Raw genomic sequence first — 19,332 nt, forward strand, 5'->3', positions numbered from 1 at the left:
AAATGTAAATGTCCATGTAAATGTCCATGTAAATGTCCATGTAAACATCCAAGTAAATGTCGATATAAATGTCCATATAATCATTAAATTAAATGTAAATGTCCATGTAAATGTCCATATAATCATTAAATTAAATGTAAATGTCCATATAAATGTCCATATAATCATTAAATTAAATGTAAATGTCCATGTAAATGTCATGTAAATGTCCATGTAAATGTCCATATAGATGTCCATGTAAACATCCATGTAAATGTCCATATAAATGTCCATATAAATGTCCATGTAATCGTCGATGTAAATGTCCATGTAAATAGTTGTGACTTGTACCAGTGGAGAGTAATTGATAGCATTCCACTTATTTTCCTATTCTCATTGTATTTGTTTTTGAACTCTAGTGTATAAATATTGTTTAATCAAATATTATAGTGGGCATTATACTCCACATTGAATTTTTTTCTGTAGACTACTGTATATCTATACCCAATGTAATTTCAGTAGATACATATATTATAGAAAATGTTAATTGGTTATTTCTATGTCACAGTCTGATTAGCAACTGAAAAACTGTAAGAAATGATAGTGAAACAATTGATAATTTCCTTGTTATACATAAACTGATTAGAATGCAGAAATTACAGCTGACACCTAAAAGTCCTCAAAGAAAATCTTGGATTGTGAACAAAGTGCTTGTTTGTTTGCTGGGTGTATCACCCGAGAGTAGCCAGGGTTATTTTGAGGTGGTGTCTCCGTGTAGTAGTTGATGCCTACGTCGATGAACATACAGGAGGCCCATCGCATGCCATTGAGAGCAATTAGGGTAAAGTGTCTTGCCCAAGGACACAGTCACGACAACACAGACTAGCTAGTTTCTCAGCTTTCAGAGAAACAGTAGGGAGTAACGAACGACACACCTCAGATCTTCACTTGAGGTTACCTGGCTGGCACTCTAATGGACTGAGCTATCACAGCCCCCATATGAAGTGTTCATTTGTCTGAAGATTATAACTTAATATACATTACACTTACCCCCTCCTTATCTTCTACAATCCACTCCAGCAGGGTCACGATAAGGTCATAGTTGATCTTATTCATGTCCATAAGTGCCATACTTCTGCATGTAGATTTATGATAATCTGTAAATAACAATAATTAGGTTAATGATGCACAGGACAGTCAATGATAGGATATGCTGACAACAGCAAGTGTTGTCTACTTACACCAGTTCGAAAGTATATCCATATGGAGGCTTGACCACAAGTGTAGGCTATGCTGATTGTGGTCACAAATGACTGAACATTTCTTTGGGATGCCCCGACAAACTTGCTCAAAGAAATCAGGTACAACACTCCTCCTCCCTTTTTTACTACTGGAATGTACTCTAAACACTAAAGAACAACTGTATTATGGTGACCAGGTCAAACACCAAACATATCAGAAATATAAACTGAATAATTAGTATAAACTAGTGCAGCATGAGCCAAACAATCCCACCAGATACTGTAGACATGTAGAGGATGAGTCAAAATCTCACTCAGATACTGTAGACATGTAGAGGATGAGTCAAAATCTCACTCAGATACTGTAGACATGTAGAGGGTGAGCCAAAATCTCACTCAGATACTGTGGACAGGTAGAGGATGAGTCAAAATCCCACCCAGATACTGTGGACATGTAGAGGATGAGCCAAAATCCCACTCAGATACTGTAGACATGTAGAGGATGAGCCAAAATCCCACCCAGATACTGTGGTCATGTAGAGGATGAGCCAAAATCTCACCCAGATACTGTGGACAGGTAGAGGATGAGTCAAAATCCCACTCAGATACTGTGGACATGTAGAGGATGAGCCAAAATCCCACTCAGATACTGGGGACATGTAGAGGATGAGCCAAAATCCCACTCAGATACTGTAGACATGTAGAGGATGAGCCAAAATCCCACCCAGATACTGTGGTCATGTAGAGGATGAGCCAAAATCTCACCCAGATACTGTGGACAGGTAGAGGATGAGTCAAAATCCCACTCAGATACTGTGGACATGTAGAGGATGAGCCAAAATCCCACCAGATATTGTGGACATGTAGAGGATGAGTCAAAATCCCACTCAGATACTGGGGACATGTAGAGGATGAGCCAAAATCCCACTCAGATACTGTAGACATGTAGAGGATGAGCCAAAATCCCACCCAGATACTGTGGTCATGTAGAGGATGAGCCAAAATCTCACCCAGATACTGTGGACAGGTAGAGGATGAGTCAAAATCCCACTCAGATACTGTGGACATGTAGAGGATGAGCCAAAATCCCACCAGATATTGTGGACATGTAGAGGATGAGCCAAAATCTCACTCAGATACTGTAGACATGTAGAGGATGAGCCAAAATCCCACTCAGATACTGTAGACATGTAGAGGATGAGCCAAAATCCCACCCAGATACTGTAGACATGTAGAGGATGAGCCAAAATCCCACCCAGATACTGTAGACATGTAGAGGATGAGCCAAAATCTCACCCAGATACTGTGGACAGGTAGAGGATGAGTCAAAATCCCACTCAGATACTGTGGACATGTAGAGGATGAGCCAAAATCCCACCAGATACTGTAGACATGTAGAGGATGAGTCAAACTCCCACCCAGATACTGTGGACATGTAGAGGATGAGTCAAAATCCCACCCAGATACTGTGGACATGTAGAGGATGAGCCGAAATCCCACCCAGATACTGTAGACATGTAGAGGATGAGCCAAAATCCCACTCAGATACTGTAGACAGGTAGACCTAACATTACCTGGGGATGAGCTGACACAACCACCTCACTCAGTCAGTTTGCCTCATATATTCATAAAATATAGATCCAGACACTCCATCAGACATGACACCTCTATCCTCTGGTTAATACAGATAATCCAGACACTCCATCAGACATGACACCTCTATCCTCTGGTTACATTGTAATACTGATAATCCAGACACTCCATCAGACATGACACCTCTATCCTCTGGTTAATACTTATAATCCAGACACTCCATCAGACATGACACCTCTAACCTCTGGTTGATACTGATAATCCAGACACTCCATCAGACATGACACCTCTATCCTATGGTTAATACTGATAATCCAGACACTCCATCAGACATGACACCTCTATCCTCTGGTTATTACTGATAATCCAGACACTCCGTCAGTCACGACACCTCTATCCTCTGGTTAATACTGATAATCCAGACACTCCATCAGACATGACACCTCTATCCTCTGGTTAATACTGATAATCCAGACACTCCATCAGACATGACACCTCTATCCTCTGGTTGATACTGATAATCCAGACTCTCCATCAGACATGACACCTCTATACTCTGTTTAATACAGATAATCCAGACACTCCATCAGACATGACACCTCTATCCTCTGGTTAATACTGATAATCCAGACACTCCATCAGACACAACACTAGATCATATAACATATAGACCTATAGAAGGTGTCAGAATACTCAGGTGTCATATTACAACATACCATATAGAGGGTGTCAGAATATTCAGATGTCGGATTAGCACTGTCTTTTATTTAGTAAAGACTATTACTAAAGATTATAACAGAAAGGATATTCAACACGATTCCTGACGGAAAGTTTTACAATAGTATACATGTCTTTACATAGGATAGTATACATGTCTTTACATAGGATAGTATACATGTCTTTACATAGGATAGTATACATGTCTTTACATAGGATAGTATACATGTCTTTACATAGGATAGTATACATGTCTTTACATAGGATAGTATACATGTCTTTACATAGGATAGTATACATGTCTTTACATAGGATAGTATACATGTCTTTACATAGGATAGTATACATGTCTTTACATAGGATAGTATACATGTCTTTACATAGGATAGTATACATGTCTTTACATAGGATAGTATACATGTCTTTACATAGGATAGTATACATGTCTTTACATAGGATAGTATACATGTCTTTACATAGGATAGTATACATGTCTTTACGTAGGAGAGTATACATGTCTTTACATAGGATAGTATACATGTCTTTACATATGATAGTATACATGTCTTTACGTAGGAGAGTATACATGTCTTTACATAGGATAGTATTACCAGAGTATCTCATGAACAGCTGTTTCACAGTTAGATTTTCATCCTTAGCTTTCTCTTTGGGTGGCTGTGATGCCTCAGCTCTCTCATCCTCATAACTGTTGGGGTCGATGTAGCCCTTCCTTCCTGGTACAGCATTACTGTGCTTGAGTGGACGAGCATAAGGTGATGATTCATCCATAACAAACCTACATAGACAGCATTGTTAGGTGTTAATATTTTACATGTCTGTAATAATAAAGTCTAATAAAGTCTATTATGTATAATTGTGTAAAAATGTTTATATTTCAATAAACAGCACTGTTTTGGAAATTTTAATCTTTTTCAGACTAACAAAGTGTGAACAGCGACCAAACCAAACCATTAAATATTAGGAAGATAAAACAAGGTAAGTATGTACATATTAGGTCTCCCTAAAATCAAGATGAGTAGCACCTCCATTGATTTCTGATAACTAAATAATCAAAATTCTCCTTTAGCACTCACCTTGTAAAATCAACAGCGTCCTCCAAGAAATACTGATCAACCGGAAAAGTTCTTCCTGAAATCACCAGCATGCTTTGTAAAATGTTTTTATGAAACTAGGACACCTGACCAAATATCAACTCTTTTAAATGAAATGGTTTTTAGCTAAATGAAACATTTTGAATTGATATTTTTTCTCTTAACAGAAAACAAAAGGCATGATATGAGTATGGCCAACTAGTGCAGAGTATTAGGTATTGGATAGGTTTATTCATGTAAATAAATGTTCTAGTCCTTCATTCCAGCATACTATAGGCTTAATATCAGGTCTCTCAGTCTCTTTGCTATCGAGAAATCATTGTTTAAAAACTTCAGCCTATTTGAACCCCTGTGACTTTGAATGTCAGGCAAGGTCACTCATTTGAACAAACTTGGTAGCCCTTCACCTCAGCATGATACAGGCCCAAATCAACTCCAAGGGCCTTTGTTTATTAGCCGGATGGACGGACGTATGACGAACGCTAATAAAGGAGTGCCAATGGTTTATTACCTGGAATATCTATGATGCAGCAGCCACCGAAGTAGTCGGAGAACAATTGGGCGTTGAGAGTGGCACTCATCAGGATGATCTTCAGGTCCTTACGTCTCGGTAACATGTCCTTCAGGTACATCATCAGGAAGTCACTGTCGCAGAACATTAACGATCGTTAGATTAACATTTCATCACACAGAACATTAACACTTGTTAGATTAACATTTCATCACACAGAACATTAACACTTGTTAGATTAACATTTCATCACACAGAACATTAACACTTGTTAGATTAACATTTCATCACACAGAACATTAACACTTGTTAGATTAACATTTCATCACACAGAACATTAACACTTATTAGATTAACATTTAAATATGCAAAGGGTTTCCTCTTCTTGTTTGGTACAATAACATCTTGTTTGATTTTAAGAAACCAAAGCATTCATTTTAAATTTTAGTTATGAAAAGATGTAAAATTCAAGAGAAATAAAAGCTTGAAAATGATACAATTACATGACAATACATTATCTATTATGTGCTATGTGTAGCTAACCTCTCCTCAAACCGATCATGGACATCGACTCTGTGACACTTACCTCTCATCAGACCGTTCATGGACCTCGTCTATGTAACACTTACCTCTCCTCAGACCGTTCATGGACCTAGTCTATGATGACACTGTTCATGGACCTAGTCTATATGACACTTACCTCTCCTCAGATCGTTCATGGACCTCGTCTATGTGACACTTACCTCTCCTCAGATCGTTCATGGACCTCGTCTATGTGACACTTACCTCTCCTCAGATCGTTCATGGACCTCGTCTATGATGACATGAGTTATGCCTTCTAGTGTAGAATCTCCCTCAAGTGTCCTTAACACAATCCCCGTTGTACAGAACAAGAGCCGTGTCATTGATGACTGTACACAGCAATAAAGGATTAAAGACAAATTGTTATATGTTGTTAAATAGGTATATATCTCACTACAATTTAACAGGATCAATGATTTTTAACATAAGTTGTCAGAAATAGCTTACTCAGTGGTTTGAAATTCAGAACTAAGTTTTTTTTAAAGTAGGTCAAAGGTCAGAATCAAGGTCATCAGGTCAACAAATGTACTAATGGAAAATTCTTGTCACAAGAAATAGACATGTCAAATACCTCATTATTTACAGTAAAACTTTATTTATAAAACACCCTAATATGTTAACAGTCCTTAAACAGTGAAACAATCACATAATACCCTTTGTCTCATTATCTGCCTTACAAAATAGTTGAGAATTAACTCTTACTAACCATTTCTTTATGTATTTCTGAACTTACATTTACCAACAAACTCTTAATAATGGCAAAATCCCACTGGACATCATTAATGCTGCACTTTTAAAACAACTTTGGATGGACATGATAACAAGTACAATTTTGTAGGTACTAATTCAAAACAACCAAATACCAAGCATATGTTATATGTTATTAAGTCCAGTGAAGTATTAAGGTTACAGATTATACTGACGGCATTGATATCCAGTGGTCAGCCTGTACTCTCTACTGACCTGAACTTTCTCCAGTCTGATTTGGTAACCCACAGTTCGACCAAGTTTCTCTGCACGTTCTTCAGCCACCCGCTCGGCCACTGCAATGGCAGAGATACGGCGTGGCTGGGTACACAGGATGGAGCACACATTCAGATCTTTAGACTCCAGATAGGAGTCTAGGATAAACTGGGGGACCTGGGTCGTCTTACCACACCTACACAAGTAACAGATGATATTTATATATAACTTGGATTCCAAACACAAATTTCAATGTTTATTACTAATAGACTTACTAGATAATTTATATTTTCATTTTAAGAGAAATAACAATGGTCTCCATCTTCTCCAGACTAACCACTGACTACTACCACCACCTGGAGACTCTCTAGAGTGGTCAGTATCTTACCCAGACAAACCACTGACCACCACTAACATCTGGAGACACACAAAGAGTGGTCAGTTTCTTACCCAGACAAACTAATGACCACCACTAACACCGGGTGACACTCTAGAGTGGTCAGCACCTTACCTAGAAACACCACTGACCACCACTAACATCTGGTGACACTCTAGAGTGGTCAGCACTTTACCCAGAAACACCACTGACCACCACTAACATCTGGTGACACTCTAGAGTGGTCAGCACCTTATCCAGAAACACCACGGACCGCTTATTCCACCCGGTGAATAACTAGATTGGTCAGTTATATCTTACCCAGTCATGCCACTGACCACCAACACCTGGTGGCTCTCTAGAGCGGTCAATATTTCTTCCTGCATGTCCCAGGCTGGTAAATTCTGTCTCTGGGTAATCAATTTCTGCATGGCTTTGGAACTCTAAAATTATGTCAAACATCATTTTAAGAAGTATAGATGAGTGGTAGACAAAAAGTACAACATACAGTATTATCTTTTTCTATACCTAAACATTCATAACAAAGAGATGCATACTACATAACCAGTGAAATCTCAAGTTAGAACTAAGAATGTACATGTGATGTGTGTGTAACGTCTTTTTCTTACCTTTTTCCTGTGATATTGTTCCTTCAATCTTCTGTTCTGTTTCAGAGTCTCTCCTGCATTTATTTGTCTCATGATATTACTATCTCTGGTATTGACCCTCTTTTTTTCAACCTTAACTTCTTCTTCCTCCATCACCTGACTTTCTCGTTCTGTCATTCTGATCAATGCTGCTGTGTCTGATTTGTAGTCTTCCTCTATAGATGTCTGTCTTTTGAAAGGAAACACAGATGTAGCTTGTTCCTCCTCCAGCTTCTGTTTCCTTCTCCATGCCTGGTCATAGTCAGGCCTGCTGTACTCCAGTGGTGGTCTATTATACAAATGTACTACGGCCGGTTCATCATCAAGGACACTGACCAAGGTAAACACAGCCGGAGCATTCAACTCTGAACAGTCCATAGCTTCAGCCCTCAGTCGTTCTGTGATGAGTAGACAAACATGGGGCGGAAAGTTTGGCAGAGTAGACGAAAATCCAATAATTGGAGCCTCTACAGGGTACATATTGTTTTTAGGGAATCTGAATTCTAATTCAAAATCTGGTTTATTTTCTACAAGCTCTTCATTTGGTATAAAAATCTTTGGAATGGCTGGTTTGGCCATTTCATGAGAATACAAACATCTCTTACCAAATTGACAAAATCCTTTCAAAAAAAATCTACAAACTTCTCGGTTTTTATCCTTTTTCTCCTGAACTGACTCTACATCTTCTGGTTTTGAAGGTTTGACCAAGTCTTTAATGGACGGTAAATCTAGACACAGAGACCACACTTTATTTGGAATCTTTTCAGTAAAGTTATCTTCATATATTGATTTCAATGCCATTATTTCTTCATTTCTTTGCTCCTCTATATCTTCCCAAGTCAGACCAAGCTCCGCTAGAATCTGCTTATGATCTTTCTTTTCCTCATCTAGAAAATCATTGAATTCATTCACATTTTCTTCTTCACCAAATCCTTCTTCTAAGTTCATGTTGATGTCAAAGCATTTACAGAAAAGGTACTCAAAGGCCACACCGATGTCACCATCATGTAGCTGTAGAGCTTCCACACATCTCTTCTTCTCATACCCATATCTGTAATGAACGATAGTCGTTATACATCATACCCATATCTGTAATGAACGATAGTCGTTATACATCATACCCATATCTATAATGAACGATAGTCGTTATACAACATACCCATATCTGTAATGAACGATAGTCATTATACAACATACCCATATCTGTAATGAACGATAGTCGTTATACAACATACCCATATCTGTAATGACGATAGTCGTTATACAACATACCCATATCTATAATGAACGATAGTCGTTATACAACATACCCATATCTGTAATGAACGATAGTCGTTATACAACATACCCATATCTGTAATGAACGATAGTCATTATACAACATACCCATATCTGTAATGAACGATAGTCGTTATACAACATACCCATATCTGTAATGAACGATAGTCGTTATACAACATACCCATATCTGTAATGAACGATAGTCATTATACAACATACCCATATCTGTAATGAACGATAGTCGTTATACAACATACCCATATCTGTAATGAACGATAGTCGTTATACAACATACCCATATCTATAATGAACGATAGTCGTTATACAACATACCCATATCTGTAATGAACGATAGTCGTTATACAACATACCCATATCTATAATGAACGATAGTCGTTATACAACATACCCATATCTATAATGAACAATAGTCATTATACAACATACCCATATCTATAATGAACGATAGTCGTTATACATCATACCCATATCTATAATGATACGATAGTCATTATACAACATACCCATATCTATAATGAACGATAGTCGTTATACATCATACCCATATCTATAATGAACGATAGTCGTTATACAACATACCCATATCTATAATGAACAATAGTCATTATACAACATACCCATATCTATAATGAACGATAGTCGTTATACAACATACCCATATCTATAATGAACAATAGTCGTTATACAACATACCCATATCTATAATGAACAATAGTCATTATACAACATACCCATATCTATAATGAACAATAGTCATTATACAACATACCCATATCTATAATGAACGATAGTCGTTATACATCATACCCATATTTATAATGATACGATAGTCATTATACAACATACCCATATCTATAATGAACGATAGTCGTTATACAACATACCCATATCTATAATGAACGATAGTCGTTATACATCATACCCATATCTATAATGATACGATAGTCATTATACAACATACCCATATCTATAATGAACGATAGTCGTTATACAACATACCCATATCTATAATGAACGATAGTCGTTATACATCATACCCATATCTATAATGATACGATAGTCATTATACAACATACCCATATCTATAATGAACGATAGTCGTTATACAACATACCCATATCTATAATGAACGATAGTCGTTATACATCATACCCATATCTATAATGAACGATAGTCATTATATAACATACCCATATCTATAATGAACAATAGTCGTTATACAACATACCCATATCTATAATGAACGATAGTCGTTATACAACATACCCATATCTGTAATGAACGATAGTCGTTATACAACATACCCATATCTATAATGAACGATAGTCGTTATACAACATACCCATATCTATAATGAACAATAGTCATTATACAACATACCCATATCTATAATGAACAATAGTCATTATACAACATACCCATATCTATAATGAACGATAGTCGTTATACATCATACCCATATTTATAATGATACGATAGTCATTATACAACATACCCATATCTATAATGAACGATAGTCGTTATACAACATACCCATATCTATAATGAACGATAGTCGTTATACATCATACCCATATCTATAATGATACGATAGTCATTATACAACATACCCATATCTATAATGAACGATAGTCGTTATACAACATACCCATATCTATAATGAACGATAGTCGTTATACATCATACCCATATCTATAATGAACGATAGTCATTATATAACATACCCATATCTATAATGAACAATAGTCGTTATACAACATACCCATATCTATAATGAACGATAGTCGTTATACAACATACCCATATCTGTAATGAACGATAGTCGTTATACAACATACCCATATCTATAATGAACGATAGTCGTTATACAACATACCCATATCTGTAATGAACGATAGTCGTTATACAACATACCCATATCTATAATGAACGATAGTCGTTATACAACATACCCATATCTATAATGAACGATAGTCGTTATACATCATACCCATATCTATAATGAACGATAGTCGTTATACAACATACCCATATCTGTAATGAACGATAGTCGTTATACAACATACCCATATCTATAATGAACGATAGTCGTTATACAACATACCCATATCTATAATGAACGATAGTCGTTATACATCATACCCATATCTATAATGAACGATAGTCGTTATACAACATACCCATATCTGTAATGAACGATATACAACATACCCATATCTATAATGAACGATAGTCGTTATACAACATACCCATATCTATAATGAACGATAGTCGTTATACAACATACCCATATCTATAATGAACGATAGTCGTTATACATCATACCCATATCTATAATGAACGATAGTCGTTATACAACATACCCATATCTATAATGAACGATAGTCGTTATACAACATACCCATATCTATAATGAACAATAGTCGTTATACAACATGTCAATATCTGTTATCAACGATAGACGTTATCATACTGCATACATGGTCATTACTTTGGAATTAAATCACCACAGTTATTTTTATGACGCATCTTCCAACAACACATGTAGCAGTAGATAATCTAAATGTAGGTAATTATAAGTAGAGTAAACTTAGGACAATGGATGGATATTGGCATGTAAAACTTGGTAATTTCCTTCGCTGATGGAAATATAACAAGGATACCTGTTAATTTTTATTGATTTGACTTACCTCATGAGTTTGTTGATGGCGATATGACTTATACATTCCGAGTCCATCTTGCTGTTTTTCTTTTTGCCGTAGTAGACCTGGACATCCTCTATCTGTAGGGGGTCCTGGGTCATCCAGTATTGATCCTCCGTTCTCATATCTAGTTCATCATACTCTTCCTCACTGTCAAATTATATACAATATCATAATTCCTTATTCATAATTAATGAGACATAATTCTTTGATAAAATTGGATAATTTTTGCAACTATAGCGTTTCATTACCGAACTGTCACCTGAGTTATGATATACCTGAGTTCTGATATACCTGTTCCTGAGTTCTAATATACCTGTACCTGTATTCTGATATACCTGTACCTGTATTCTGATATACCTGTACCTGAGTTCTGATATACCTGTACCTGAGTTCTGATATACCTGTACCCGAGTTCTGATATACCTGTTCCTGAGTTCTGATATACCTGTACCTGTATTCTGATATACAAAATTAATGTACCTGAGTTCTGATATACCTGTTCCTGAGTTCTGATATACCTGTACCCGAGTTCTGATATACCTGTACCTGAGTTCTGATATACCTGTACCCGAGTTCTGATATACCTGTTCCCGAGTTCTGATATACCTGTACCTGTATTCTGATATACAAATGTACCTGAGTTCTGATATACCTGTACCCGAGTTCTGATATACCTGTTCCTGAGTTCTGATATACCTGTACCTGTATTCTGATATACGAATGTTCCTGAGTTCTGATATACCTGTTCCTGAGTTCTGATATACCTGTACCCGAGTTCTGATATACCTGTACCTGAGTTATGATATACCTGAGTTCTGATATACCTGTACCTGAGTTCTGATATACCTGAGTTCTGATATACCTGTACCCGAGTTCTGATATACCTGTACCTGAGTTCTGATATACCTGTACCTGAGTTATGATATACCCGAGTTCTGATATACCTGTACCTGTATTCTGATATACCTGTACCTGAGTTCTGATATACCTGTACCTGTATATAAATGTTATATGTTAATTGTTCTGACCGGATGTAAACATTATCATATAGACATAGCTAGAAATCTAGTGTATGGTATATTATACAAATAAAAGCAACAGAATTTGTTTACAAGAATTATAATTATGTCTCATCTGTCCAATTTTGTCAGTAAAGTAAGTTTTAAGCAGACCCACCATTTAGTCAAATTTAAGTTGATTTCAGCCCCTCATGCCCCTGGGAGGCCAGACCCACTGTTTATACTAAATTGGTTTCCCTTCAACCATGGATACTTCAAACCAAATATGGACAAAATCCTTTTATTCCTACAAAAGAAGATGGATTTTAATGAATTTGCTATCTTCCCCTATTGGGTTCCAACCCTCTTGCCCAGACCAAATATGGACTGAAACCTTTCAATCCTACAGAAGAAGAAGGGTCTTTATAAGATTTTGCAATATTTCCTCTATTGGACGGCCACCTTCAGGTCCCCAGGGGTCCAGATACGCTGTTTACATAAAATTGGTTCCCCTTCACCCATGACTGTGTCTCTGTATATGTGTTAAGGTATTATTACAATATCTATAATATCCATCAATTCAACAAGTTCCAGTCTCTACCTCAGTATGTCTGGTTCCTCTCCATGGAGATCTTTGAACATATCTCGTACCATGTCCTGGTTCTCCTCACTCATGTACAATGTTTGCAGTTTCACTCGGACATCCTGTCTCCTGAAAATTATCATTCAGGATATGATATATAACATTTCTAATAGAGGTATAGTGATTTATTAATGTATCGTTGAAATGTAATATTTCCTGCTGGAATAGTTTCAGAACTCTGGAACTTGAGAAGAACTTTTAGATTTATGGCAATTTGTCCCCAATGAAACATCAGCAAATGTTACAGATATTAGAATGACAAATGTTCTCAATTTCATTGCTTCCTATATTTCATGTTTGTATATATATATCTGTATCGCGGTCCACCTAATGAGTGACCTGTGGGGAATGAGTGTCCTGTGAGAGTTTTTTCACGCCCCGCAATTCGTTAAGTAATATTTTTAAATATTTTTTTCTGTATCATACAGATGAACGTCGAACCCATTACCATGCCAAATTTCACTTTGATTGGACGTGTGCATATTATGCATTTTTTACGACAAAGTTACGGTGCAGCGCACATGCGAGTGTCCTGTGAGGTTTTTTCACGCCCCGCAATTCGTTAAGTGACATTTTCGAATATTTTTTTCTGTATCATACAGATGAACATCTAACCGATTAATTTGCCAAATTTGACTTTGATTGAACGGGTGCATATTATGATAATGTACCGGCAAAGTTACGATGCATTACACATGTGAGCGTCCTGTGAGGAATGAGTGTCCTGTGAGACTTTTTTCACGCCCCGCGATTCATTAATAGACATTTTAAAATTATTTTTTCTCTAGCATACAGATGAACATAGAACATATTAGCACGCAAAATTTGACTATGATTGGACAAGGGCATATAATGCAAATATATGCAAATCTATCGGCGAAGTTACGGTGCACTACACACGTGAGTGTCCTGTGAGGAATGAGTGTCCTGTGAGTGATTTTACACGCCCCGCGATTCGTTAAGTGATATTTTTAAATATTTTTTTCTGTATCATACAGATGAACGTCGAACCCATTACCATGCCAAATTTCACTTTGATTGGACGTGTGCATATTATGCATTTTTTACGACAAAGTTACGGTGCAGCGCACATGCGAGTGTCCTGTGAGGTTTTTTCACGCCCCGCAATTCGTTAAGTGACATTTTCGAATATTTTTTTCTGTATCATACAGATGAACATCTAACCGATTAATTTGCCAAATTTGACTTTGATTGAACGGGTGCATATTATGATAATGTACCGGCAAAGTTACGATGCATTACACATGTGAGCGTCCTGTGAGGAATGAGTGTCCTGTGAGACTTTTTTCACGCCCCGCGATTCATTAATAGACATTTTAAAATTATTTTTTCTCTAGCATACAGATGAACATAGAACATATTAGCACGCAAAATTTGACTATGATTGGACAAGGGCATATAATGCAAATATATGCAAATCTATCGGCGAAGTTACGGTGCACTACACACGTGAGTGTCCTGTGAGGAATGAGTGTCCTGTGAGTGATTTTACACGCCCCGCGATTCGTTAAGTGATATTTTTAAATATTTTTTTCTGTATCATACAGATGAACGTCGAACCCATTACCATGCCAAATTTCACTTTGATTGGACGTGTGCATATTATGCATTTTTTACGACAAAGTTACGGTGCAGCGCACATGCGAGTGTCCTGTGAGGTTTTTTCACGCCCCGCAATTCGTTAAGTGACATTTTCGAATATTTTTTTCTGTATCATACAGATGAACATCTAACCGATTAATTTGCCAAATTTGACTTTGATTGAACGGGTGCATATTATGATAATGTACCGGCAAAGTTACGATGCATTACACATGTGAGCGTCCTGTGAGGAATGAGTGTCCTGTGAGACTTTTTTCACGCCCCGCGATTCATTAATAGACATTTTAAAATTATTTTTTCTCTAGCATACAGATGAACATAGAACATATTAGCACGCAAAATTTGACTTATGATTGGACAAGGGCATATAATGCAAATATATGCAAATCTATCGGCGAAGTTACGGTGCACTACACACGTGAGTGTCCTGTGAGGAATGAGTGTCCTGTGAGTGATTTTACACGCCCCGCGATTCGTTAAGTGATATTTAAAAAAAAAAAATTCTGTTTCATACAGATGAACATCTAACCCATAACCATGCCAAATTTGACTTCGATTGGACGTGTGCATATGATGCATTTTTTACGACAAAGTTACGGTGCTGATCGATTTGTTCGCACGCCCCATTTACCGATGGTTATACACATGTACCACCTGTGTCCTGTGGCGCCGTGCCAACCTCGGGTACCTTGACGTGTTAGTTATATATCCTTGCCGCAGGCATGGATCACTGTTAATTAAACTGCTGAAACCTTTTTTTCTTAAATGTGCGGGCCGGTTTGTGCTGCTCCTTTTACATGTAATTTACGCACATATGATAACTTAATGCATTGTTTAAGCTACTTGAGTTAGACGTATTAATATAGAATTGAACAATATAACTTATACATAATATATAACCAAATATAATGGTAAACTGTTATTAATACATAGAATTTGTTAATCTCAGTCTGATAACTTGTAATGTACAATCACAATAAAATAACTATTTTGAAGTCATCACTGAGTAAAGGGTAAATAGGTTAAGATTTTTGCGCTGCTCTACGAAATAAAGGCCTTAAATTTTAAACGTTAAAAACAACTGTTATTGGTAATGTACGAAAAGCAGTACTGCCGTCAATTATATGTTTAAATGTATTTAAACTTTAAAGTGCGTTAACTATGTAGACAGTGTATTTGCACTTTTAATAAATACGTGTAATTAGAAATTACATTAAAAGTTAAGACTGTGCATTTTGATCGTGAGCGTTAGTTAAATATTGAAGGATTTTACTTTTCATTATATTTTATTAACCATAATTATTTGTTTACATCGTTCCTTTTTCAAAAGGTAATTAACAGTACAGTGTATATGAATTGATTAGTGATGCCAACTAACTCACTTTATATAAATATACATGTATAATTATTATATACGGACTTGGGGATAAAATACGTATATTTCAGGCGTAATAAAGTTATTTCTTGTAGAATTCCTATAAACGGACTTAGGGAGAAAATACGTATATTGTAGGCGTAATAAAGTTAATTCTTGTAGAATTCTTATAAACGGACTTTGGGAGAAAATACGTATATTTCGAGCATGATAAAGTTAATTTTTGTATAATTATTATATACGGACTTGGGGATAAAATACGTATATTTCAGGCGTAATAAAGTTATTTATTGTATAATTCTTATAAACGGACTTAGGGAGAAAATACGTATATTGTAGGCGTAATAAAGTTAATTTTTGTATAATTCTTATAAACGGACTTGGGGATAAAATACGTATATTTCAGGCGTAATAAAGTTATTTATTGTATAATTATTATAAACGGACTTAGGGAGAAAATACGTATATTGTAGGCGTAATAAAGTTAATTCTTGTAGAATTCTTATAAACGGACTTAGGGAGAAAATACGTATATTGTAGGCGTAATAAAGTTAATTCTTGTAGAATTCTTATAAACGGACTTAGGGAGAAAATACGTATATTGTAGGCGTAATAAAGTTAATTCTTGTAGAATTCTTATAAACGGACTTTGGGAGAAAATACGTATATTTCGAGCATGATAAAGTTAATTTTTGTATAATTATTATATACGGACTTGGGGATAAAATACGTATATTTCAGGCGTAATAAAGTTATTTATTGTATAATTCTTATAAACGGACTTAGGGAGAAAATACGTATATTGTAGGCGTAATAAAGTTAATTCTTGTAGAATTCTTATAAACGGACTTAGGGAGAAAATACGTATATTGTAGGCGTAATAAAGTTAATTCTTGTAGAATTCTTATAAACGGACTTGGGGAGAAAATACGTATATTGTAGGCGTAATAAAGTTAATTCTTGTAGAATTCTTATAAACAGACTTGGGGATAAAATACGTATATTTCAGGCGTAATAAAGTTATTTATTGTATAATTATTATATACGGACTTGGGGATAAAATACGTATATTTCAGGCGTAATAAAGTTATTTATTGTATAATTCTTATAAACGGACTTAGGGAGAAAATACGTATATTGCAGGCGTAATAAAGTTGTTTCTTGTATAATTCTTATAAACGTACTTTGGGAGAAAATACATAAATGTACGTATATTTCGAGCATGATAAAGTTAATTTTTTGAATAATTATTATATACGGACTTGGGGATAAAATACGTATATTTCAGGCGTAATAAAGTTATTTATTGTATAATTCTTATAAACGGACTTTGGGAGAAAATAGGTGTATTTGTATTTCTTATATAACGGACATAGTTTTGAAGTTTGAGCAGTTCAATCACCAGTGACCATGCCTGCGGCAAGGTACCCGAGGTTGGCACGGCGCCACAGGACACTCACTAGTTAGCCTAGTACACACTGTATTCGAAAGGTAAACAAAATCACGGGGCGTGCGAACACCTCGCGGGACCCTGCAATGTAACTTTGACGGTGCATTTATATAATATGCACTCGTGCAATCAAGGTCAACTTTTGCATGGTAATAGGCTCCATGTGCATTTGTATGATACAGAAAAAATAATTCTAAAATATCATTTAATGAGTTGCGGGGCGTGCAAAAACAATCACAGTACACTCATTCCTCACAGGACACTCGTATGTTTATGGCACCGTAACTTCGTGTTCGCCGGTACATTTGTATAGTATGCACTCGTTATATCACAGTCAAATTTTACATGTTAATAGGTTAGATATTCATCTGTATGATACAGAAAAAATAATTCTAAAATATCATTTAATGAATTGCGGGGCGTGCAAAAACACTCACAGGACACTCATTCCTCACAGGTCACATTCCTCGCAGGACACTCGCAGTTTTATGGCACCGTTACTTCGTCTTCGCCGTTACATTTGCATGTTATGCACCCGTCCAATCAAAGTCAAATTTTGCATGTTATTAGGTTTAATATTCATCTGTATGATACAGAAAAAATAATTTTAAAATATCGTTTAATGAATTGCGGGGCGTGCGAAAACCTCACAGGACACTCGCATGTGCACTGCACCGTAACTATGTCGTTAAAAATGCATAATATGCACACGTCCAATCCAAGGCAAATTTTGCATGTTAATGGGTTCGATGTTCATCTGTATGATACAGAAAAAAATATTTAAAAATATCACTTAACGAATTGCGGGGCGTGAAAAAACTCTCACAGGACACTCATTCCTCACAGGACACTCATTAGGCACACCCCTGTATCGTACATAGATTTTAAGTAAGTGGGTAGGTTTTGGATATTTTTGGAAAGTTTTGGGCAGTATGGGTATTTTGCACCGTACAATGCATCAGAAATGAAGGTTTTAAAATCAATATCAGGACATGTACAGTGCGTTCTTTCATATCAACCTTGGTCGATCAGAACTTCTGTGTACGTCACTTCTTTGGTCCCAGTCACTTTGGCCTCGACCCCTGTCACTTTGGCCTCGACCCCTGTCACTGTGGCCTCGACCCCTGTCATTATGGCCTCGACCCCTATCACTATGGCCTCGGCCCCTGTCACTCTGTGTGTGGCCACGGCCCCTGTCACTTCCCCGGTCGCGAGCTCCTCTTGAACTGCTACCTCGTCCTCGGCCTCTAGTCGATGGTTTTCCAGTTGGCACGATAGCAGGTCTGTCCAACACAATATCATCGTAATCATAAACATCACACTCGTTTGCTTTTTTGCTACCACCGCTACTGCCGCCTCTGGGACGATTAAATTTACCGCCACATCTATTCGGCTTCCCACCTCTTCTGCTCATTGTAATCCCACGTTCCAGCTGGCCATTACGTACTGAATTTGGTACGTAGGGGTCAATTATAAGCTTAATTTTTCAGTATCAAGACGTTGTAGAAAGCAAAC

The 19,332-nt window shown here is 36.6% G+C and overlaps 1 protein-coding gene across 3 annotated transcripts in view; it reads right to left on the minus strand.

Moving 5' to 3' along the window:
- Positions 1-19,266, minus strand: part of LOC117322894 (putative ATP-dependent RNA helicase DHX57) — a 41,353-nt gene extending 22,087 nt beyond the window's left edge. For all 3 annotated transcript variants that reach the window (XM_033877838.1, XM_033877837.1, XM_033877839.1), the window contains exons 1-11: positions 18,837-19,266; positions 13,328-13,438; positions 11,714-11,875; positions 7,704-8,772; positions 7,396-7,517; positions 6,699-6,894; positions 5,940-6,064; positions 5,154-5,287; positions 4,625-4,679; positions 4,142-4,326; positions 1,030-1,136 (exon numbers count right to left, since the gene is read on the minus strand). In XM_033877838.1, the coding sequence (XP_033733729.1) occupies positions 1,030-1,136; positions 4,142-4,326; positions 4,625-4,679; positions 5,154-5,287; positions 5,940-6,064; positions 6,699-6,894; positions 7,396-7,517; positions 7,704-8,772; positions 11,714-11,875; positions 13,328-13,438; positions 18,837-19,231 (2,661 nt within the window). In that variant the 5' untranslated portion in view covers positions 19,232-19,266. The remainder of the gene's footprint in view (positions 1-1,029; positions 1,137-4,141; positions 4,327-4,624; positions 4,680-5,153; positions 5,288-5,939; positions 6,065-6,698; positions 6,895-7,395; positions 7,518-7,703; positions 8,773-11,713; positions 11,876-13,327; positions 13,439-18,836) is intronic.
- Between the last annotated feature and the right edge of the window lie 66 nt (positions 19,267-19,332).

This window comes from Pecten maximus, chromosome 3 (assembly GCF_902652985.1).
Source record: "Pecten maximus chromosome 3, xPecMax1.1, whole genome shotgun sequence".
Taxonomy (NCBI): Eukaryota; Metazoa; Mollusca; class Bivalvia; order Pectinida; family Pectinidae; genus Pecten; species Pecten maximus.